This window comes from Tupaia chinensis, unplaced genomic scaffold (genome assembly GCF_000334495.1).
Source record: "Tupaia chinensis unplaced genomic scaffold, TupChi_1.0 Scaffold000299_1, whole genome shotgun sequence".
Taxonomy (NCBI): Eukaryota; Metazoa; Chordata; class Mammalia; order Scandentia; family Tupaiidae; genus Tupaia; species Tupaia belangeri.
In genome coordinates this window covers 83,437-108,265 of record NW_006159789.1, presented here as the reverse complement: position 1 = coordinate 108,265, position 24,829 = coordinate 83,437, and the positions used below count along the sequence as shown (strand labels likewise).

At 38.2% G+C, this 24,829-nt stretch overlaps 1 protein-coding gene across 2 annotated transcripts in view; it reads left to right on the top strand.

Moving 5' to 3' along the window:
• Positions 1-24,740, top strand: part of RUBCNL (rubicon like autophagy enhancer) — a 51,291-nt gene extending 26,551 nt beyond the window's left edge. For both annotated transcript variants that reach the window (XM_027772791.1, XM_027772790.1), the window contains exons 8-14: positions 1,732-1,877; positions 10,675-10,739; positions 17,733-17,971; positions 18,726-18,787; positions 21,951-22,104; positions 22,726-22,816; positions 24,152-24,740. In XM_027772791.1, coding sequence (XP_027628592.1) covers positions 1,732-1,877; positions 10,675-10,739; positions 17,733-17,971; positions 18,726-18,787; positions 21,951-22,104; positions 22,726-22,816; positions 24,152-24,264 — 870 coding nt within the window. In that variant the 3' untranslated portion in view covers positions 24,265-24,740. The remainder of the gene's footprint in view (positions 1-1,731; positions 1,878-10,674; positions 10,740-17,732; positions 17,972-18,725; positions 18,788-21,950; positions 22,105-22,725; positions 22,817-24,151) is intronic.
• Positions 24,741-24,829: the final 89 nt, after the last annotated feature.

Here is a 24,829-nt window from a genome sequence, read left to right as displayed (position 1 = left end):
TATATATATTTGTATATTTTAAAGGTTTTAGTCACAGGGCATATGTGCTTGCCAGAGAGAAACAGAGAGACAGTAAGAGTAAAAGTGAGAAATCACCCTCCACCCCGCCCCCCAGGGGAGATGGTCATGCTGCAATCCCCTCTCCTTCATTCACCTCCCAGGATTTTGGGCATGCATGCACACACACCTGGTGTGATTTTCAAGTCACTGGGTCTGGGACTAGAACCAAGGTCAGCCATATGGGAGTCCAACACCATAACCACTATGCCACCTGCTGGCCCTTCGTTATTATGATTTTAAAGTGATGGACCCAGACCTCAGCTGAGCTGGGCCAATAAAACAGGAGCTATGCCCCAGGCTGCCTACTTGGAAAGTACTTGCTATTCCCTTGTAGAGCACACTGGCTTCTGAGCACAAATAGCTCCACTGGGTAGAGGACATTGTGACCAAAGCTAAAATAGGGGTATAAATAAACCATTCTGGATGTACAGGGGAAGGAGTGTTTGATTTTATTAGAGGACTTGGAAGACTGCTTGGAAACTTCGGCTAAGGATGAAGGATCTTCAAAAGTCCATGGAAAATGTAAGTTATGAAAAAAACTACATGGATTTAAAAAATGTTTGCACTATAATAAACACATACTTTAATTTCATTTTCCATGAACTCATTGAAGTGTCCTTGTATTAGGCCAGGCAGCACAGTGGCAGGGAAAAAACATGAGGTGGTACATTCTTAGCAAAGGGCAGCTGGAACAAAAGTGGGGTTGCATGGTACACTCTCAGCAGAGTAGGTCAGTGTGATTGGGTGGTACCTGTTCATGCGTATCTCAGTTTGGAGTTAATCTTCACGGGAAATAAACCTTGACTGATAGAGGCCAAACTGCGGAAGAAGTAGAATGTTAATTTGAGGAGATTATATTTTATTTTTAAATATTTTATTTCATTTTAAAATTTTTAACATATTCAATCACTGTACATCACTTAGCTTATAAAGTGAATTCTCCCAACATGAATACACTTCACACCAGTCCAGTTGAGGATACTATACACATTATCATCAACAGATAATAATCCTTTTCTGTGTTCCATAAATATCTTGCCTGTCTATTTTTCTCCTTAATATCTTTCCTCACACTCCCCCCCTTCTCCCAGCCTCTTCCCACACTGTATCCAGTATCTGTAACTATCTTCCATGCTTCTATATCCCCCGATCTTTCAGTTTCCCCCATAGAGGAGATTATATTTCACATGACGGTAGGAAAGTTCAGTGGCTCAAAGGGAGCCGCCAGACATTCATAAGCAAGAAAACTGTCTTAATGGAGATGTTTCTGGGAAGACTGACAACAGGAATTCAGATTGGCAGCATCTGTCAGTCTGTTGCCTAACAAGAGTGAGACTTCAGGTCAAAATGACCTATTTACAATTAAGTTTGAAGTCTGGAAACAAAATTACCAAGAAAAGCGATTTTAGCTGGATGTTTTTTGAAGCAGTTCTGCAGATACCTTTAGAGATTTGGAAAGTCCTTGTCATGTCCTTTCATTCAGTTAAAAGCAGTTCTAATTTTTCTCGGTGAATTTAAATGTGGGAAGCCCATTTTATTTTTTTAAATTAGGTCACTATGAAAGTCATGATGTATTTTTCTATGCAAAAATGCATCATGACTTTCCTGACAACCCAATAATTATTAAAATATGCTCATTTAAATTATGCCTAAATCTTCAATATCTTGCAGGTGGTTAATGAAGAACGTGTGCAAAAAGACTTTGAATCCAGTATGCATGTAGTACAGGAAATTAAGTTTAAGTCTAGGATCCGGGGGACTGAAGATTGGGCTCCTCCTAGATTTCAAATCATATTTAATGTTCATCCACCACTCAAGTAAGTATGAGCTTCACTTGGCCCTCCAGCCCATTTAGTGGAAGTCATGGTAGATCCCACCTTACTCTGTGAAGGAGGTGAAGGAAAAACACCATGTGCTCAAAGACACAAGAAAATTTCTTTGAGGAAATATAAAGTTGGGCATATTTTTTCTGGGTTAGCTTTGTTGGCAGCTTGCTTATCATGGGTTTTAGGGGGCTGTGTGAGTTTTGACAAGGTGAGAATAAAAGTTTATTCATTTATTTCTTCCATGAGAAACAGAGACAGAGACAGCCACCTCCAACAGTGTCTTCACACTTCAGGAGACCCCTAGTCTCAGCCAGTCCAGACCTGAGCATACTCATGACACCCAGCGTGCTCAGAGAAGGCCCAGGATGCCTAAAAAGGCTCGCACATGTAGGCTCAGCTGTGAGACCACTGTACCTCCACCTGGCCCCAAGTTGAGAATTAATGCATCCCTAATTTTGAATACTTCATAGCAACTAAAACTTAAATTGACTTAAAGAGGCTTTTTCAAGTGATTAATATCAATACTTAACAATCATATACAATAATTTTAAAAAGACTAGACTACTTTATTTTCTAGTGTAGTCAGTGTGAAATAAATGAATGAGTTTATTTTTTAAATGAATGAAAATTTAATCTTTAGGAGAGCTCCTATAGTTGAGAAATGTGACAGAATGTAAATAAAAATATATATTCTCCAAGAAGAAACAAAAGTCCTAGAAGACAAAACAACCATGATGATGCAAAAAACCAAACCAAAACAAAACAATAAACAAAAAGGAAATAAATCTTAATAGCATATATTATTAAAATGGTAGTTTAGAGACCAAATGGTGGTGTAGTAGTAAAACACAACAGCCTGAGGGGCTGACCCACATGGGAAGGTTCCAGGTTTATGTTCAGAGAACCTGAGTGTGCTGGGCATGTGCATACCAGATCTCAGCTAACTGAGGCTTGGGGTGAATTACTGTGGTCTGATCTTCCACTTAAACTCTGGAAGTTAACATTCAACTCTGGACTTGTCTCTAGCATTGGTCTGGCCGTTCTCTTGGTTGTTTCTTGTATCTTATTTCTGTGTGTCCTACTTAGTTTTCCTGCTATAGCACTCCCATCCGCAGTTTTTGGAGAGCTGGTCTGGTATCGGAAAATCCTTTCAGGTTTTGTTTATCTGAGAATGTTTGTGTCTTTTTTTTTTTTTTTTCATATAAAGGATAATCTTGCCAGGTATAGTATTCTTGGTTGAAATTGTTTTTCACTTAACACTGAATATATTTTTGTTCTTTCCTTACTCGCATTGTTTCCAGCGAGAGGTTCGATGTTAGCCTTATGGGATATTCTTTGAAAGTAACTTGATGTTTCTCTTTTGCCAATTTTAGTATCTTGTCTCTGTCTGTGGTTTTGGTCAATCTGGGTATAATGTGCCTCAGGGAAGATATTCCTTGGTCAATTCTACGTGGGGTCCTTTGTATTTCTTGGTCTGAATATTTGAGTGCTTCTCTAGGTTTGGAAAGCTTTTCTTCCAGGATTTCATAGAATAGATTATTAATACCCTTATTAGTTTTTTCACCTTCTGGAATAACCAGTGATCTGAATGTTAGACGTTTAATGGTATCTAGTATTACTTGCATGTTATTCACATTTTTTTCAATTATTTTCTCTTTTTTTGGTGAATTTTTCTAGATCAGAGGTTCTATATTCTATATCTGTGACTTGATCTTCTTCTGCATGATCTAATCTGCTTTTGATATTCTCAAAGGAAGTTTTGATTTCCTGTATTACAACCTTCATCTCTAATAATTCCATTTGATTCTTTTTTATGATGTGTATCTCCTCTTTCAGATTGTACAAGAATTTCCTTACCTCCTGGAACTCGGTGTCTCTTTTCTCCTGCATCTTCTGGAGTTCATTGTCTCTGTTCTCTTGCATCTCTGTTAGCTTTGTCACTATGAATATTTAAAATTCTTTATCTGGCATTTCCATGAGTTTCCTTGTATTCTTTGTGCAGGAAGAAGAGTTATTCTTTTCCATTACAGGAGAGATACTTTGTTTCTCATATTTCTTGTGCCTCTTTGGTGTTTTCTGGTCATCTGATATATGTTTCTTCTTATTTTTTGGTGTTAAATCTGAGCAATCAGAGGAATGCAGAAGGAGGTGATCTGCAGTCTTTAAATATTATTTTTCTCCCGTTGTACAACTGATTTAATGAAAATTGAAGATTAATCTGACCCTGAAATTATTCACATATTTGGCTACTGAGCACCAAGACCTGTCTAGAAAAGCAGCATATGGAGGCTGAGCAGAAAAGTGAGAAAGGTAAAAAGAAAAGGAAAAAGGAATAGAAAAAAAAAAAAAAAAGAGAAAAAAAAGACAAAAATAGTAAGAAAAAGAGAAGAAAAGCATTTTTTTTCATCAAAAAATGAAAACCATGTGGCACGCTATGGGGCCATTCAGAACACAACTATAGTTAGCTGCTAATAGGCTTATCCTATGGGGGCAGTAAAAAAGGTAAGAATTAGAAAGTCTAAAGAGCAGCAGAAGGCTAAGTTTAAAAATTAAAAAATATATATATATAGAGAGAGAGAGAGAGATGGAAGAAACAGAGAATAAGTAGGGTACTCTAACCTGACTCCTGGCTTGACTGGGGAGCAGGAGGTTGAAGTCTGGGCAGAGGGTTTCGGTGGTGGAAATCCAGCATTACAGATAGTTTTTGACCAAGCACAATTTTTCCATTCCCCCAGATTTTCATTACATTACACATGTAAGTGGCAGAGTGATGAAATGGGCTGAAGAGTTGTTGACTGTCCCCATGAAGTCATCTTATAGACTGTATCTTTGTCTGTCTTTTTCTTTCTTTCTTTAAAAAAAAAAAATGCCAGGGACCAGCAGTTAGTGTAATGGCTATGTCACTGGACTCCCATGTAGTCTACTGCAGTTCGAGTCCTGGATCCGGTGGCTTAAACTTACGCTGGGCGTGTGTGTGTACATGCCCAAGATCCTGAGAGGAGAATGGAAAAGGAATTGTGGCCACTCCTCCTGGGGAGGGCTGCTATTTCTCTCTTTCTGTCTCCCTCTGTCTTTCTGGCAAGCGCACACACACTGCAGCAAAAACCTCTCCAAAAAGAAAAAAGAAAAGAAAAAAATTATTATGGTCATCATCTTATTAAAGTTCTCATTATGAATAATTTTTTGTATGTTACAGGCAGTCTTTCATGTTATGTAATAAAGCACGTTAAATACCATGCTATATTACCAAAATGTTGTAGATACAGTCATTGCTGAAAAGACTGTAGCTGGTGCCGTTTTAACTGCAGATGTAGTCTACTGCAGTTCGAGTCCTGGATCCGGTGGCTTAAACTTACGCTGGGCACATGTGTGTGTGTGCCCAAGATCCCAAGAGGAGAATGGAAGAGAAGAGATTGTGGCGTGGCCATAACCCCTGGGGGGTGATTTCTCACTTTCTGCCTCTCTGTCTCTGTCTTTCTGGTGAGTGCACACGCTCTATAGCAAAAACCTCTCCAAAAAGAAAAATAATAATAATGCCAGAGGGTATGTGCTCTTGCAAGAGAGAGACAGAGAGAGAAAGTACCCCACACAAGGAATGTTGATGCTACAAGCCGTTATGCTTCATTTCTTCCTCCTTCTGAGATGTTGGGCATGCACATACGTGCACATCGTGTGTTTTTCAAGCCTCTGGGTCTGTCATTCAAGTTGTACAGTCAACTATGTGAGATACAGTTCAGAAAAATGCCAGACCAGGGGCTGGCCCTGTCTTTTCTTTGAAGAGAATAAGATGGTCTCTGGGATTCTCTGGGCAGAAGATCTCTCTTTGAAGACATTATGAAAGGCTACTTCTCTTACTATGGGGTATGTTTTCTCCAGGATTTTCCATGGACCTTAATATGGCCTATGGGCAGAGATTTAGCATATTTTTACCTTGGTCATTTTTACTGACCCAGAAATATGACAAACTTGTATAGGCTTTCTCTGTTTCTTTGTTTGTTTGTTTGTTTGTTTGTTATTTATTTTTCACATTTTATTGATTTACAAAAGATCTTAATTAATCAGAGTACTTTCAATAACAGATGCAGCTGATGAATATAAATCTGTGAGCACATGTCTGACTTTAGGCATAAAACTCAGTGAGTAGAATGAAAATACTATGAAGTAGCACCTTGCTGTGGCTATATAGCCAACTGCAGTCATTAAATAGATATTTTATATTTTAATATATTTCCAATATAAAGAAAAACAGTTTTAGCTTTAATAAATCAAAATAAAAAATGTTAAGAAAAATTTGCTTAAGACTTAAAGCCAGGAAACAGGTTAAAATTCTGTTCAAACAGTAGGTAGATACAAAAAACTCAAGAAACAGATATGGGCAATACTAAAATCTAGTAGTAAATGCACTGTAATTTTCTTCTGAAGCATTTTTTCTCTCTCTGTTCCCCTCTTTACTAAAGAGAGGCATAAACTGACTTATTTGTAAGTAAATTAATTAATTTAGTCTCAATTTGGTCTGTTATTTTGACAAAGTCCCATAAGAATACTAATTGATTTAACCAGTATTTCTAATTTCTGGTGAAAAGCAACAGATATTGAACTTATCCAAATAATCATTCTGTCACAAAATAAAAATACTCCCAAATATTCTCCAATTCCAGAGGGGTCAGGAAGGGAGAAAAGTTTGTTTCAATTTCCAAAAAAAAATTAACAAATTGCTGAACCTATCAACAGCTCAAAAGAAGAAAAAAAAATTCTTAAATCTGGAAAACAAGGCATAGAAGAAACTCAGTAATGTTTTAGTCAAAAGTCATAAAATTCTATTTCATTAGTTCTGTCTCATGTAATTAACCTCTCCTTTGTTGAATTTGTAGTGTTACTGTAGTCTGATCTTTCTGTTTAAATTCTGGAAGTTAACACTTAATGTTATTATCGATCTTTCTGGACTTGTCCCTACCATTAAGTTAGCCATTTTCTTGGTTGTTTTTTGCACTCTTATTTCTGTGAGTCTGTCTTTAGTTTTCCTTTTGTAGAACTCCCTTCAGAAATTCTTAGAGGGCTGGTCTGGTGTCAGTAAATTCTTTAAGGTTTTGTTTATCTGAGAATGTTTTTTATCTTTTCTTCCCATATGAAGGATAATTTTGCCAAGTATAGTATTCTTGGTTGAAATTGTCACTTAACACTCTGAATATATTTTTGTTCTTTTCTTACTTGCATTGTTTCCAGCGAGAGCTCTGACGTTAGTCAGATGGGATATCCTTTGAAAGTAACTTGATGTTTATCTCTTGCCAATTTTAGTATCTTGTCTCTGTCTGTGGTTTTGGCCAATCTGATTATGATGTACCTTAGAGATGATCTTCTTGGGTTGATTCTATGTGGGGTCCTTTGTATTTCCTGAGTCTGGATATTCAAATGCCTCTCTACGTTTGGAAAGTTTTCTTCTAGGATTTCATGAAATAGGTTATCAATACCCTTAATTAGTTTCTTCACCCTCTGGGATACTGATTATCCTGATGATTAGGGATTTAATAGTATCTAGTATTTCTCATATATTATTCTCTCTTTTTTTTTTTTGGTTATTTTCTCAGTCATGTTGGTAAATTTTTCTAGGTCAGAAATTTTGTCTTTTACATCTGAGGTTTGATCTAATCTACTTCTGATACTTTCAAGGGAGGTTTTTATTTCCTGTATTACAACTGTCTTCTCTCTTTTTAAAAACATATTATTTTTATTTATACATTCAACTCCTATACATCATTTAGATTGTAAAGAGAGTACTCAGCATGATATACATCTCAGACCAGCCCAGTTGAGAATACTATACATGTTATCATCATCAGGTAATAAGCTGTATCTGTATCCCCAAAAATGTCTTACCTCTCTATTTTTTTCCCCAGATTTTTCTTTCCTACACTCTTCCCCTCTCCCACTCTCCTTGTCCCTAGTGTCCATACAATTTTCAATGCTTTCATGTCCTCCAGTCTTTCAATCACTACCACAGAGTGTGGACAGTCGGTAGATGTTAAGTGGAGACATATGATGACTCAGATTTAATGTTTTACTCAGCAATAAATCTTCCATATTCATTCACTTTCTATCAAATGCCAGGTTCTTGTTTTTCATGGCTGAATAGTATTCCATGGAGTATATGTGCCACACTTTTTAATCCATTTATCTCTTCTTTGGGTTTGTTCCATGTCTTAGTAATCATGAATAATGCCACAATAAATATAGATGTGCAAGCATTTTTCTGACTGAGCATTCTACTGTCCTTTGAGTAGATACCCAGGAATGGAATTGCTGGAACATATGGTCTTGGAAGGTCTTTGAGGAACCTCCATATTGTGCTACACAATGGTTGGGCCACTTTACATTCCCACCAACAATGTAGGAGAGTTCACTTTTCACTACATCCCCACCAGCACTTTTATTATTATTTTTTAATCTTTGCCATTCTGACTGGGGTTAAGTGGTATCTCATTGTGGTTTTGATCGGCATTTCCCTTATGATGAGGGATGTTAAGCATTTTTTTCATATGGTTTTTGGCTGTTCATTTGTCTTCATTAGAGAGTTGTTTATTCATCTCATTTTCCCATCTTTTAATTGGGCTAATCACTTTCTTACAGGTAAGTTGCTTGAGTGCCCTGTGTATTCTCCTTATCAGTCCCTTATCTGAGGCATAGTTAACAAAAATTTTCTCCCATTCCAAGGGTTGTCAATTTACACTAATTACTGTTTTCTTTACTGTGCAGAAACTTCTTACTCTGATGTAATCTCACCTACCAATTTTGGGGATTATTGTTTGTGCTTGGTAATCTTGCTTAAGAAGACTTTGCTTACCCCAATGTCTCCCAGAGTTTTTGCTGTGTTTTCCATCAGTAGTTTTATAGTTTGAGATCTTAGGTTTAGATCTCTGATCCACTTAGGGTCGATTTTTGTTAATAGTGACAGATAGGGGTTAAGATTCATCTTTCTGCAGGTGGATACCCAGTTTTTCCAACACGTTTGCTAAAGATGTTTTCTTTTTCCCACTGGATTGATTGGTATCCTTTGTCAAAGATCAGTTGGCTGTATGTTTGGGGGTTTATTTCTGGGGTGTCTACTCTGTTCCCCTGGTCCTCATGTCTGTTTTGGTGCCAATATCATGCTGGTTTTTTTTTTTTTTTTTTTGGAGAGGTTTTCGCTATAGGGCGCGTGCGCTCGCCAGACAGACAGAGAGAGACATAGAGACAGAAAGCGAGAAATCACCCCCCAGGGGGGATAGTCACGCCGCAATCCCTTCTCCTCCATTCTCCTCTCGGGATCTTGGGCACGCACGCACACGCGCCCGGCGTGAGATTTAAGCCACCGGGTCCGAGACGCGAACCGCGGTCGACTACGTGGGAGTCCAGCGACATAGCCATTACGCTAACTGCTGGTTCCCAATATCATGCTGTTTTGATACCCTATCCACTTTTTGTGTAGGATAGCTTTGGCAATATGGAGTCTTTTATGGTTTCAGATGAATTCTATGATTATCTTTTCTAGATGTGTGAAGAATGTCTCTTGTAATTTTATAGGGATTGCGTTAAATATATAGATTAATTTGTGTAGGATTGTCATTTTTATTATATTGATTCTCCCAATCCAGGAACATGGGATGTCCTTCCAGTTTTTGGTATCATTTTCAATTTCTTTTTAAAGATTTTCATAGTTTTCCTTGTAGAGGTCTTTGACTTCCTTGGTTAACTTTTTAAAAAGAAGTATGTATTTTATTTATTATTATTATTTTCACATGAGTTTTGCCAAATACAGTCATAGAAAGAGAAATGGAGAGTGACAAACCAAGCCACTGTGTCCAGGACTCAAACCATAGTGGATAGTACGGAGTTATTCTTTCCCTTGGGGATTTTTCTGTTTTGTTCTGTTTAAGAGAGACTTTTGCTCCAGGGTATGTGTGCTAGCTGGAGAGATGGAGAGAGACAGAGAGTCATGAAGCAAGAAATAACTCCCTGAAGGGATGGCCTTGTCGCAATCCCTTCTTCTCCATTCTCCTCTCAGGATTTTGGGCACAAAGGCACATATGCCCAGCATGAGTTTTAAGCCACTGGGTCCAGGACTTGGACAGTTGATTAAATGAGTGTCCAGCAATGTAACCCTTCACCATGGTGGTTTAAAATCACATGTGAAATCATGGCACAACAGTTTAATAGAAATTATTCAATTGGTATATATCTTACCAGAAATATTTGATAGCTTTGTTTTTCGTTATCTTATTTATCTGAATTTCTTTGGGTATATTTACAAACTTTCCACATGCATCAACTTTGAGTGTCTAGTATCCCTAAACTATTTTCCATGTATGTGGCTCTAATTCTTTTTGGAGATAGAATCCTGGGCATGAATAGTGATACATTGCTGAGACCATTTCAAGAAGTTTTGTGTGATACTTCTGCTTAGGGATAGCAGAATCCTTTTTTTTTTTAATCTTTTAAAATTATTTTTTACAATTAACTTATTTTTTATGTTCATTTAAGGTATATCATTACAGCATACAAAATGATTTTTCCCATGTAGAATACACTGTATATTGCAAAATCTTTTAAAAGCTGCTAGCTTAAAAAGACCCAGAGATTTCTACTAAAAAAAAAAAAAACTGTATTGAATAAATCTATTTCTTTACCAAATGAAGATGACAAAATTAGGACCCAAGCTAAGAAAAGTATCATTATGTCAATTTCTATTCCAATCAGTGAGAAAAGTTCCATTGGCCTTCTCTGAAATATAACTGTTACTCTTTTCTATATTCAGGAGGGACCTGGTGGTAGCAGCTCAGAATTTCTTCTGCGCTGGCTGTGGAACTCCAATAGAGCCTAGTAAGTATGGGTAATGAATTGGCTGCTTATTGTAAGATTGCCAGGCAAAGAATGACAAAGTTGGGCATTGCATTACTTTCATGAGAGACCTCCTTGAAGAGAAGTTGTTATAAAAGCTTCATGGTGGTTAGCCAGTGACATGGTGGTTAACGCAACTGGATTCCACATGGCTGAGTGCATGATTCAATTTCTGGACCCAGAGTTTTGAAAACACACCATGTGCATGTCAGTGCATGCCCCAAACCCCAAGAAGACAAAAGAGAAGGGATTGTGACATGGCTGTTTCACCTGGGTGGGGGAGGGAATGCTTTCTCACTTTCCTTTTCTCTCTGTCTCTCTCTCTCTCTCCAATAAGCTTACATGCCCTATAGAAAAAAAATAAAAGAGAGAGAGAGAAAAAAAAAGAAGAAAGAAAAATCTTCATGGAAGCAACCCTCTCATGACCTACAAGGCTAGTCCCACCCAGAAAGTTAGGGGGACAAGCCTCCTAATTCCTTCCCCACTGAGGACTCAACTCCAGTCACATGGCCTCCCCTCATGTCCTGAAAGTTTCCAGGTACACTTTTGGCTCAAGGATCTGCATTTGTGGTTTTTTATTTCTAGATTATCCTCTCTGCTAACATCCCCATATCTTAATTCCTTCACATTTTCACAAAAATCTTTGTGGCAAAGCAATGATGTACTGCCCAAGAGAAGCCGGCTCCCACATGGTGACCTCAGTTCAAATCTCCAGTCTAGTCTGTCTGAAACATATTCAGAATAAATGCAAGAGCCCAAAATTTGAAAGGCTAAGAAGGGGTATCATACCTGACTAGAGTACTCCTCTCTGTCTCTTTCTCTCTTTCATGCACACCTGCACTCTATCATGAATGAAGAGAAAGAAAATTGTCTGGTCTTCTCTGGGTGCGCTATTGCCCTATTTAAAATGGGTAACTTGCCATCTTTCTAGACACAAACACACGGGGAAGGGTCTTCAAAAAGTTCATGGAAATGCATATTATAAAAAAAGTGTATAGATTTTTTAACATTTTTGCACCATAATATAATACACTTTACTTTCATTTTTTAACTAACTTTTGAAGTCTCCTTGTAAACATTAAGCTCTTATATATAACTTTTTAATTATTTTTTTATTCTTAATATTTTCTTCCTAAACTGTTATTTTGTATTTTACTGATTTTTTTTCTGTCTGAATCGCTCTCACTAAATTATAAATTATTTCAAGGAAGGTACATGGTCTGTTTTTTCATTTCATTAGTCCTGGCTCCTAGAAGAGTGCCTGTCACATAGTTGACCTTCAAAAAATATTTAATTAAAAAATTATTCATCATAGAATCTGTGTCAATGTACATGTGTGCAGTGTAACATCCCCATATCTTAATTCCTTCACATTTTCACAAAAATCTTTGTGGCAAAGCAATGATGTACTGCCCAAGAGAAGCCGGCTCCCACATGGTGACCTCAGTTCAAATCTCCAGTCTAGTCAGTCTGAAACATATTCAGAATAAATGCAAGAGCCCAAAATTTGAAAGGCTAAGAAGGGGTATCATACCTGACTAGAGTACTCCTCTCTGTCTCTTTCTCTCTTTCATGCACACCTGCACTCTATCATGAATGAAGAGAAAGAAAATTGTCTGGTCTTCTCTGGGTGCGCTATTGCCCTATTTAAAATGGGTAACTTGCCATCTTTCTAGACACAAACACACGGGGAAGGGTCTTCAAAAAGTTCATGGAAATGCATATTATAAAAAAAGTGTATAGATTTTTTAACATTTTTGCACCATAATATAATACACTTTACTTTCATTTTTTAACTAACTTTTGAAGTCTCCTTGTAAACATTAAGCTCTTATATATAACTTTTTAATTATTTTTTTATTCTTAATATTTTCTTCCTAAACTGTTATTTTGTATTTTACTGATTTTTTTTCTGTCTGAATCGCTCTCACTAAATTATAAATTATTTCAAGGAAGGTACATGGTCTGTTTTTTCATTTCATTAGTCCTGGCTCCTAGAAGAGTGCCTGTCACATAGTTGACCTTCAAAAAATATTTAATTAAAAAATTATTCATCATAGAAAGTGTGTCAATGTACATGTGTGCAGTGAAGTGAGGATCATCCTGTCATGCAGTGACACCTTCTCTCTGGCCCACCAGTTCTGCAGAATCTTCCAAACCTACTGACAACCATGCGACTTCCAGTGCTGTGGTCCAGTATGCTTCAGGACTGAACCACCTAGGCTGTGCCATCAGAAGATATTTATTGAGTAAATGAATAACTTACCAATGACTTCGCCAAACTCTTCTTAGAGAATTTTAGCAGATGGCATGAGGGGATTGTTCCTAGGCAACTGAATTTCAGGCTTCCCCCCAATCAGAAATGCAAGTTTCCACTCGAGACTGAGAGTCACCTGTTCTGCCATGAAGATGTCTGTAGGTCTCACCACTGAAAGGCTGAGAAGAGAATTTTTGGTGGAAAGGATTTCTGTGGCCTTCAATAGTCAGTCTTTGAAGGAGAATGATTTTGAGGAGCTCTACTTCAAGAGATAAAAATGGAAAGCAGACATCTATCTGGGCTTTCTCCTACCACACTGGATGACAATGCCCAGTAGGAATCATGGTTGTAACTCATTTTCTTTAAATGACTCATGTTCTCCTTAGTCTAGCAGGGACAAGGTCTGTTTGGTTAACCAATGGATCTTGATGCCTCAGCAAATCCATGAGTCAGAAATCTTAGACACATGACTATGATTCCATCAATCTTGTAGGTACTTCCCTAAGTTTATTCAAATGTGGAGATTCATATCTGTACTGTTGGTACAGTGGTAAATCTTACTCACATGGTCTTGCCTTTATGAAGACATAGTCTTCAGCCAATTGACTAAATAACAAGGGGGATGTATGTAACAAAATAGAAACTCAAGCAAAACTGAACTGAACTACTGGAAGCCACATGACCAACCTGAGGGTCACATCACTAAATGAGTCTGCAAACATGCTGGGAACACAGGTTCTCAAAATCCTGATAAGCTGAGGGATGGGCAAAGGAGATTATGGCATGACAAGCTCCTGTCAAGCGTGCCCCTCCTCTTTCTCTCTCTCTCTCTTTCTTTTTCCTGCACATGCTCTCTATCATGAATAAAAAATAAATACGCTCATAAAAAAGTGAGACAGAGAGAAACTCAAGAACACTATTGGATTTATAGCAAGGGAAAGATGGCTTTGTAAGAAAGTGATAGTCTCCTGAACAAAAGTAGGGGTGTTTATCATGTGCAGAGGACCATAACTGACAAGAAGCTTTATGTGTCTGGAGAGTAGAAAACATGGCTTCTGAAGTAGGCAGGGTACAGATTGTATTATCAACCATGTAAATAATTCTTGTAAACTTCCTTGAGCTCTTAGGATATATATATAAAATTTTAATTTTTAGTTTTGAGGTAATTTTAGACTTATAGAAGAGTTGCAAAAATCCTATATACTCTTCATTCAGCTTCTCCTGTTTTTAACAGCTTATATAATCATAGTATAATTATTAAATCTGAGAAATTAGCATTGGTGTAATCTTATTATGTAAACCACGGGCTTTATTCAGATTTCAGCAATTTTTTCACTATATCCTTTGTTTGTACCAGGATCTGATCCAGAATTCCACATTGAGTTTAGGTGTCATATTTCCTTAGACTCCTCAGTCTCACTCATTCTGAAGCATTTGAAAAGTAAGCAGCAAGAAACATGTTATTTTACCTTACTATTGAGCACATCTTAAAAATAAGAAGGATAAACAGTTAACACATCAAGAAAATTAATAAGAATTTTTCTAATATTGTCTACTGCTAACCCATATCCATTTGTTTTCCTCAAGATATCATTTGTGGCTAATTTCTCTATCCAGGTTTCAAGCAAGTTTCATACATTGCATTTAGTCAATATTCCTCTTTAATTCATTTTATTCTAGAGCTGTATCATCCAGTATGGTAGCCACTAGCCCATATGGTTATTTATTTATTTATTCTTTTTTTAAATTTATGATTAATATATAATCATTATAAATCTTTGTAGGGTATCATATGCTATTAAAAGTATGTATATTGTGTGTAATAAGCAAATCAAGGATATAAAACATATTCACTACCTTCAATATTTAATATTATTATATTATATTATAAAATTCACTCTACTGATTATTTTGGAGGTATATAATGATTGTCAATGAAATACAATTCTAAAGAAAAACAAAGTGGTTAAAAATCAGACAACAAGATGTCTCATAAATTAGTAAAGATGAATTTTTGAAAATAAAGATAATCTTAAAATAGCCAGCAAGGGTCAATAGGTAGCATGGTGGTTAAGATGCTGGATTACCACATGACCGACCATGTATTGAGTCCCAGCACTAGAGGATGGAAAGCCATGCTGGGTGTGTGTGTATGTCTGGCCAAAATCCCAAGAGAATGAAGGAGAAGGGATTGTGTTGTGGTCATGCCCCCTTGGAGGGTGATTTCTCACTTTCCCTCTCTGCTTCTCTCTGGTACTCACCAGAGTATATCCATGCATCCTATGGCAAAAACCTTTAAAAAAAAAAAAAAAAGAAGAAGAAGAAGAAGAAGAAGAAGAAGAAGAAGAAGAAGAAGAAGAAGAAGGATTTGTCATTTCCATGTAGAGGATTGTGGGAGATAGAGTTTATAATCTGAAAAGATCTGTGATATCAATCATTGGTCCAGTTAGAGATAAGTAAAACTGTATATAACAATAGCTCACTAGGAAGAGAGAAAAAGAGAACTTTTACTCACTCACTGTGAGTTCTTGTAAAACCTTAGCATTTTATGGTACATAAAGAAACAAGTCTTCAAAAAGGCAAAAGAAAAAAAAGAAAAAAAAAAAGGAAGGAGATGCTTAAAAGAGAAGACACAGTAAACCACATTTAAAAAATTGGTGATTTGTTAATTTATAGGTTTTACAAAGTTATTGATTTTAGTCTTCTTTAATTTTATTTCAAAGAAAGACTCAGCTATTTGTAATATTTTGGACTTTTCCTCTTTTACCTAGTTTTATACAATGATGAATGCTTATAATAATACATAAGCGCAAAATGAAACTTGTCGAGACAACTGTCTACAAAATAATCAATGAATTTGCACTTAGACCTGGTTGTGTGAAAAATAGTTGAATCTAAATATTTAGTTTTTATATTTAGTTTTAACTGGGAAGTAGAATCCTGACATTCAATGCTATTATTGATATGTGTGGACTTATCTTTGTCCTTTCACTATGCTTTTTTTCCCCTAATTGTTTTATATTCTCTTGCATCTATTTATCTCCTTTTCCTGGTGTAGTATTCCCCAAAATATTTCCTGAAGAGCTGGTTTAGATTTGGTGAATTCTTTTAGCATTTGTTTATCTGACAATGATTTTTATTTCTCCTTCACATTTGAAGGATAATCTTGCCCATTATAGTACTCTTGGCCAAAAATGGTTTTTCATTAAGAATTTTAAATATGTCTTTCCATTCTTTCCTTGCCTGCATTGTTTCATTTGCGAGATCTGATGTTAGTCTAATGGGGAAATCTTTGTATGTAACTTGGACATTTCTCTCTTGTAATTCTTAAAATATTGTCTTTGTCTTTTATTTTTACCAATTTGGCTATGTGCCTTGAAGAGGGTCTTCTTATGTTGTATCTGTTTGGTGTTCTTTGTATTTCCTGGATTTGGATGTCTGTATGCCTCTCTAAATTTGGAAAGTTTTCAGTTAATATATCATAAAAGAGATTTTTCTATGTCTTTAACTGTCTCTTCACCTTCTACAATACATATTATGAAAATATTTGACCATTTAATTGTGTCTAGAATGTCCTATATGTTGTCCTCATTTTTAATGGTTTTTCTTCTATTATTTTCAGTTGCTTGAACTAAACTGGAGGCTTTGTCTTCATGGTCAGAGAATCTTTATTGTGCCTGGTCTAATCTGTTGTAGATACGTTCAGAGGAGGTTTTGATTTCCTGCATCATATTCTTTATCTTCAGAAATCCTGTCTGATTCTTTTTCAGGTGTCTATCTATTTATGTAGTTTATCTTTCAGATCATGAAAGGATTTTCTCATCTTCTGGAATTGGTTGTCTGTTTTCTCTGGCATCTCATTGAGTTTTGTGACAATAAATATTGTGAATTCTTTTTGATATTTCTGTGATCTCTAGTGTGTTATCTATTGCTGATAAGAAATTATTATGTTCTCTGGAGAAGAGATCTTTCCAATTCCTGTTTTCTTTTTTTATAACTTCTCCAGTTCTGGATCTTCCAAATTTGTGATAGTCTGAAACAAAACAATATCTCAGTTTTAATGTGAATTTCTTTGATTGTTATGAGAGTGAGAGCTTTTCACATCTCTGCTGATTATCTGCATTTTTTCCCTTTCCATGTATTGCCCATGTCTTCCTTTATACATTTTCGTGTATTTTTTTCTCACCGATGTATTGAAGAACACTGTTGGATACTATTTTCTGATATTGTATGTACACTGCTGTAAAATTCACAGAGAACCTTTCCTATGGGTGATGTCACTTAACCCAGTTGTGAGTTGCTCTTTGTGGTTTCAGGATGGTCACCATAAAGAGATTCTGACCTGCTCTCTCTCAGTCATCCTGCCAGTGAGAGGCAGATCCTGGACTTCCATTCTCATTTCCAGACCCCAAATTAAATGTTCTTTTTACTACACTGAAGTTTGCAATGTCCATTTTCCAAATATAAGAGTACTGGGAAGGGTTCTATCTGCCCACATCTAATCCATGAAAGCTAAACTCTTGAGTGACCACAATTTAAGGCACCAAGTCCTGCTTGAGCTTTCCCAGCTGCTGTGAGTTATACTTGACATGGCTGTACCATCACTAAAATATTCGCCCGAGTCTTTGAACCTTGCATAGGAGTTGAAGGTGGAGGGTGGACCAGGGTAGATTTTCAGCATCAGGTGCACAGCATTCATGCTCCTGTGTGCTTGGCAGAGTTTGTGAAGAGGCTCCGGTACTGTGAATACCTGGGGAAGTATTTCTGCTACTGTTGCCACTCATATGCGGAGTCTTGCATCCCTGCCCGGATCCTGATGATGTGGGACTTCAAGAAGTACTATGTCAGCAACTTTTCCAAACAGCTGCTTGACAGCATTTGGCACCATCCTATTTTCAATTTGTTGAGCATCAGCCAAAGCCTGTACACAAAAGCCAAGGAACTAGACAGAGTGAAGGTGAGTGGCTGCCTCTATGGAGAAAACAAATCCATCTGGCTAGAAGCATATTGTGCAGGAAATGCACATCACACTAGTTTCAGAACATCCATAGACAGGCCTTCAGTGAAGTAATGATGCCTGTTTTGGGGCCCATCCTCTGCATGGGCTCAATCTAAGACCCCACATTTTAATTAACTATTTTCAATTGCCAGAGGGCAAGAGACAGAGAGGGGAAAAAGCACCCTGCAATACAATACCTCAAAATCCCTTTACCTCCATTTCTCCATTTTGGGCTCATACAGTACAGGTTTACCGCATGTTTCCCAAGCTACTAGCAGCAGATTCAAACCCTGGCCAGTCATGTGGCATCTAGCTCCCTTCACCAGTAAGCTACAAAGCCACCCTAGAAATTTTATTAATATATAGCTTTGAGTTTTTCTCAAAGCAGGCCATTACAGTTGTGTAAGCTTTAGGTTTCACAAAACCTGGATCCATCCAAGAGTCTTTATGGATCAGTGGATGCAGTTATGAATCCTTGCCATTGAGACTGCCTTCTTTAAAGGCTTGTTTTATAGAAGTGCAGCATTTCAAGGTTAGAAATAATATGTAAATTCACTTTACAAACTGAGTTATGTATAGTGATGAAATGTATAAAAAGTTTAAATGAAATATATTTAAAAAATTGAAAAGAGAGAATATGCAAATTTGACTGTACTGTGCCAGTGTCATTAATTGCATTTGGCTTTGCGCCCTGTTTGATTTCTTGCATTAGGAAATTCAGGAGCAGCTTTTTCATATCAAGAAGCTGTTGAAGACCTGCAGGTTCGCTGACAGGTATTATCTTTGGCTGGGACAGAGTGCCTTCTCTCCAAATACCTATGACTCCTGTATGCCTCCTTTTCTTAGTGCCCCATACACAAATTCTTAGCACAATAATTGCCTCCTGGCTTTATACACAGATTCTTAGCATAGTAGTGACCCCCTGGCTCCGTTTGGGGATGCCAGCCTATAAAACTACTAAACTTTCTAATTCACTGGTGGAGAATTTAACCTAAGAAAAATGAGCCAGTGCAAGGATAAAATATCTGTGGTCAGTGGCCTTTCCATAATAACAGTAATAATGGTGAATTGTGGTAAAATACATATAATGTAAAATTTACCACCTTAACCATTTAGATGTACAGTTCAGTGATATTAAGTACATTTACACAGTTATACAGCTATCACCAACATCTGTCTCCAGAACTCCAGAATAGTACTGAAATTATGTACCATTAAACACTACCTACCCATTACTCCCTCCCAGGCTCTGGCAGTCACCATTCTACTTTATGTCTCTGTGAATCTGACTACACTAAATCTCTCATACAAGTGGAATCATAAAGTCTTTTTGTGACTTGTTTCACTTAGCATCTTGTCTTCCAGGCTTATCCATGTGGTAGCATATCAGAGTTTCTTTCCTTTTAAGGCTAAATAATATTCCATTGCATGGACATTCTATATTGCTTTATCCATGTATTTGTCAATGAATATTTGGTCTGATTTCACCTGTTGGCTATTGTGAATTATACTGCTGAGAATATGGGTATCCCAAGGGCCTTTTTACTTTATTTTATTTTATTTTTTTAGAGAGAGAGATTTCTGCTATAGGGCATGGACATTCATCAGAGAGACTGAGAGAGACAGAGAGAGAAAGTGAGAAATCACCCCCAAGGAGGGATGACCATGTTGTAATCTCTTCCCCTCCATCCTCCTTTTGGGATTCTGGGAACCTACGCACACATGCCTGGTGTGAATTTCAAGCTACTGGGTCTGATACTCAAACTTCAGTGGGCCATGTGGGAGTCCAGCACCTTGGCCACTAGGCCACCTGCTGGCTCCAGGGCCTTTTTAAAAAATTCTATTTTTATTATTGTCATTATTATTTTAATTCACCAGAGAGAGGCAAAGAGGAAAAGGGAGAAAGCAAGTCACCAGGTCTGGAACTCCAACCATATTTAGCCATGCGGCAGTTCAGTACCCCAACCATCACACCACCCACTGGCCCACTAAGGGCCTTTTTAAAGCCCTTTATAAAGAGGCATGTAAAAGCAGATGAGACATGGCCTCCAGAAATTCTACTTCTAGAAGTTTATCCCAAAGACATATCCATGAATATGGGCAAATATCCAGCTAAAGTATAGATTTTAATAAGAAAACATATTTAGAATCTATGTGTTGAGTAATAGGACGATGCTGAAATGAATTCTCCATCTATAGGAAAAAGAGTAGGTTACTCAAGGGGGTTCAGATGGTTTGTATGATAGACAGAATCGTAGGGGCTTTTTCTTCAATTTTGTTTTTTTTTCACAGCTTCTTTTGGTTTCTGATATTTATTTAATGAAGATGTATAACTTCTGAATTACATTTATTGAGGAGGAGCATGTATTCTATAGTCACTGGACCCTGAACTTCCTCCCCCTGGCATTGGTCACAGAGCCTCAGTGTTCTCATCCATAACGTTAATGATGGCTGTATTTTCTACCCTCAGCAAAATTTTTGAATATCCATTCTGTGCTTCAGATTAAAAAAAAAAATCAGTAGATCCATGTTAATTCCAGGGGAGAAGTCACCATACATTGTTGCCAGACCACATGTTAGACACATGGCTAGGCACAGTGGGGATTAGCTCAACTAGGGATGGGGTAAGATAGAGAGCACCCAAGGCCTCCTGGAGGAAAAAAATGTAATTTTTAAGAATAAGTTGAGTGACCAAGCAGTTAGCGTAACTGGACTCCCATGTAGTCGACCGTGGTTCGCGTCCCGGACCCAGTGGCTTAAAACTCATGCCGGGCGTGTGTGCGTGTGTGCCCAAACTCCTGAGAGGAGAAAGGAGGAGAATGGATTGTGGTGTGGTCATCTCCCCTGGGGGGTGATTTCTCACTTTCTGTCTCTGTCTTTCTGGTGAGCGCACGCTCCCTATAGCAAAAACCTTTCCAAAAAAATAATAAGTTAAAGCAAAAAGGAGGATCAGGATCCTCTAGGCACAGGATATAGTACAAGCAAGCATCTCAGTCTAGGTGGAAAGTTAAGCCAAGATGGCTTTAGTAGAGGGCCAAGTTTGGGATAGGCTGTGGCTGGCATGGTTCTCCAATGAATGGCAGTGCCACTAACCCCATAATTCAGGGAATTCAGGAGGAGATCAGATGGGTTCAGAGAGATTAAGTTTTGAATGTTCTTAGGACATGTAAGTGACCATGACCTCTGCCAGTTGGATACATGAGTATTTTTTTTTTCAAGTTATTTGTTGTTTTTTCATAAGCAAAAGAAGCAGGACAGAGGGTGGGATGAGAGCACCCCTAACAGGATTCTTGATGCTTAAGTCTTCCCCCAGCTCTAGCCAGTTCTGGATCATTGGCACAGGTGGGTTTAGCATACTCAAGGAAGTCTTTGAATGTGAACCCACAACCTTCCTGTGTGCGTCAGCCTTGCAAGCATTGCACTTTATTGCTGTGCCACTGTCCGGTTCCTGGATGAGTCTTAAGCTCAGACCTGGTCTCATGGATGTGGGAGTTACATGCTGGTAATTCTCCTATGGGCTGAGACAACACTCAGTGATGCTGACAGGTTTGAAATTGAGCTGGACTGGATAAGGTAGTAATTTTGATTTCTTGCTAATCTAACAGTAGTCAGTGCACATTTTTAAGATTTGAAAAACAAATGCACAATTCTCTTTTGCTCAAGCTGTGTAAGAGCAGGCTGTTAAGAGAGGCATTCCTCTGCTTATTCAGCTTTTTGAAATCAGCTTTTCTGGAATTTTAACTTCCTGGCTCACAAGCAAACTTGCAAAACATAGAGTGGTGAGCAAGGTTCATTTTTGTTCTCAGGGATATACTTGAAAAAAAAATTGGGTTCAAAAATGTAACTGCGAGTGCCAAGAGTAAACAACTGGCCCCATTCTTCCCTGGCCTCTGTGTGGGTAGGTTTTTGAATTTCTCTTTGTTTCCTTTTCTGGCAGTGCATTAAAGGAGTTTGAGCAGGTGCCAAGACACTTGACTGATGAGCTCCACCTGTTCTCCCTGGAGGACCTGGTCAGGATCAAGAAAGGGCTGCTGGCATCCTCACTCAAGGACATTCTGAAAACTTCCCTTGCACACGTAGCAGGCTGCGAGGTGAGGGTTTGCCTGGGGCAGATGCATTCTGCACTGCCCCTTGTTCACCAGTGTCTGTGCTGGTTGTTCTGCACTTGACCTCATTTAACTCTCCCAACTCTCAAGAGAAGTGTGGGTATAGTACTGACAGATCAGAACACTGAGGTTCAGACTGTGATGTAATGGGCTAAGGTAATCTCAGCAGAGCTGGTTTGCAGCCTGGGCCAAGTGACGTCTTTGTCTGGCTGCCCAGTCCCACTTGGGGCTCACTTTGTTTGACGTGCCAAATACGGGTATGTGGACAGGATCCAATGGAACAAGAAGCCCTGTAACTAGGTGGACTGAAGAATTCTAGCACAAGAATCAGAAATAAAATTATATCATTTAAGATCACATATTGAAAATTACATATTTTTTTCTCTGGTGCTTCAAACTGTCTAATGTGAAATGGACGAATGTGCATTTTTTTGGGTTCTGATTTATTCCTACAAAGGATACAATATCCTTTTCCTTGTAGAAGCTAGAATCGTAGACATTTAAAAATGGATGCTTATAAAACTCTGTGAAAGTGGTTACTCAGCTTCTCCTTCAAGAGCAGCATTACCAACGAAGATTGTAACTTTCTGATGCCTTCTTTTACAGCTGTGTCAAGGAAAGGGCTTTATTTGTGAATTTTGTCAGAGTACGACTGTCATCTTCCCATTTCAGACCACAACATGTAGAAGATGTTCAGGTATCTTAATATCTTAATAACAAGGTTAATAATAGCTTAACAACTTAAGTGCAAAGTTAATTCAAGTTTAATAACCTAAGCACAAAATTAACTTAAGCTTAATAATAGCGTAGTGACGGAAGCACAAAGGTAATTCTTTAAAGCACAGTGATGCTAGCGTGTGCTTAGATGGTGGATTGAAGATGATAAATGGGCATACAGGGAGCAGTATTTGGGTGGGGCAGGGGTAAAGGGTGAATCTCTCGGTGCAGGGTTTAGGTGGAGAAGATGATCTGTGTTTACCTACGCTGCCATATTTTGTTTGGGGATCGCAATCATGCCCTACATTGAAGTGTTCTCTGGGTGCTATTGTGCCGAGGGGAAAGCCAAGGAGCTGTTTTCGAGACCACGTGGGCCACAAGACTTAAGACATTTGCTATCTGGCTCTTTACAGAAAAAGTTGCTGACCCTTGTTCTATGATATTAGTGCCAGAGACAATTAATTTCATGCTGTCTAAACTCTGTTTCTTGGGAAAGATCTTGGTAATGAATTCTCCCTTTACTCTTGATATGAGCATGTCCTCCTCTTAGACCATTCCATTGTCTCGTTGTCTCCCTTTGTTTTTAAAAGAATTAATTAATTAATTAATTTTAATTTGACCAGAGAGGGACAGAGTTGGGGGGTGGGGTGAGAAAGCAAACTGCCAGATCCTGGACTTGAACCACAGTCAGCCAGCCATGTGGGAGTCCAGTGCCCTTAACCACCATGCTATATTTAGGACAGGTTCCCTAGCAGAGACTCTTTTTCCAGGCATTTATGTGTGAATCACTTTTTGGGACTAGTCTCAGGCTCCTTACCATGGGAATGTGAAGCAAGCAGGATTGAGCAAAGGGAGAAGCTGAGCCGTGATGTGATTGCAGTGAGGCCCTTAGCCCCTCATTAGGAGCTCTGGAGCTGGAGGGGCCTATTAGCATTGTCCCAAACTGAGATTCCCAGCTGGACCATTAGACTGCACAGCAGCCAGTCACTGGATGCAGACTGGCACCAGGAAGGGAGCATAACCTCGGGGGAGGACATTTAGGGCCATTTTCAGAGAAGTGATGCCACCTCTGAGAGCCCTCAGCCACCCCTTCTGTCAGTAGCTGAGGGAAGGCAATTCAGGGTCTCCAAGCTTCATTTTCACAACCTATTGGGGGATTTATAATCCCTGTGAGCTTCAATCCAGCTGATTGCCTTTAGAAGACCCTGGGTTCTGGATTCAGACCCTCTCCTTTCCAGATGGGAACGAGCAGTGTTCACCATGTATGGGAAAATAAGATAACCCATTTGCTAATGACTGTCTTTCTTGCTTGCAGTGTGCAGGGCTTGTTTTCACAAGCAGTGCTTCCAGTCCTCCAAGTGTCCCCGGTGTGCAAGGATCACAGCTAGGAGACAACTTTTGGAAAGTTTGCCCTCGGAGACAACATGATGCCCTGAGTGTTGTGAAAAAATTGTTCAACATACCTGACAATAGTACTGATTTGCGTGTATTACTGATAACGTGGTTTCAGATTCCGGGTATTGTACATTGAGAAAAAAGATGGACAATATTCTGTTTATTGTATATAGTTTGTGTTTTGAAAGAAGACAGATTCTTTGTTATTAAGCAAAGGGGTATTACTAGTGCTTTTGTTTACAAAAGTTCAGTGATTTTGCTGCTACTCAGGTTTTTCTTAAGATATATACATATATGTATATATATATGTATACTTCTTAAATCGTATTTTAATGGTTGTATTTAGTTCAAGTTGGAACCTTTTTTAAATGAGTTGTAACTGACAAGATGAATTACTTAGCAGTTTTTCCTTTTTCTTTTCTTTTCTTTTTTTTTGAGAGGTTTTCTCGCTATTGGGCGCGTGTGCTTGCCAGACAGAGAGAGACAGAGAGACAGAAAGGGAGAAATCATCCTCCAGGGGGGACGGTCACGCCGCAATCCCTGCTCCTCCATTCTCCTCTCGGGATCTTGGGCACGCACGCACACGCTCCCCGCATGA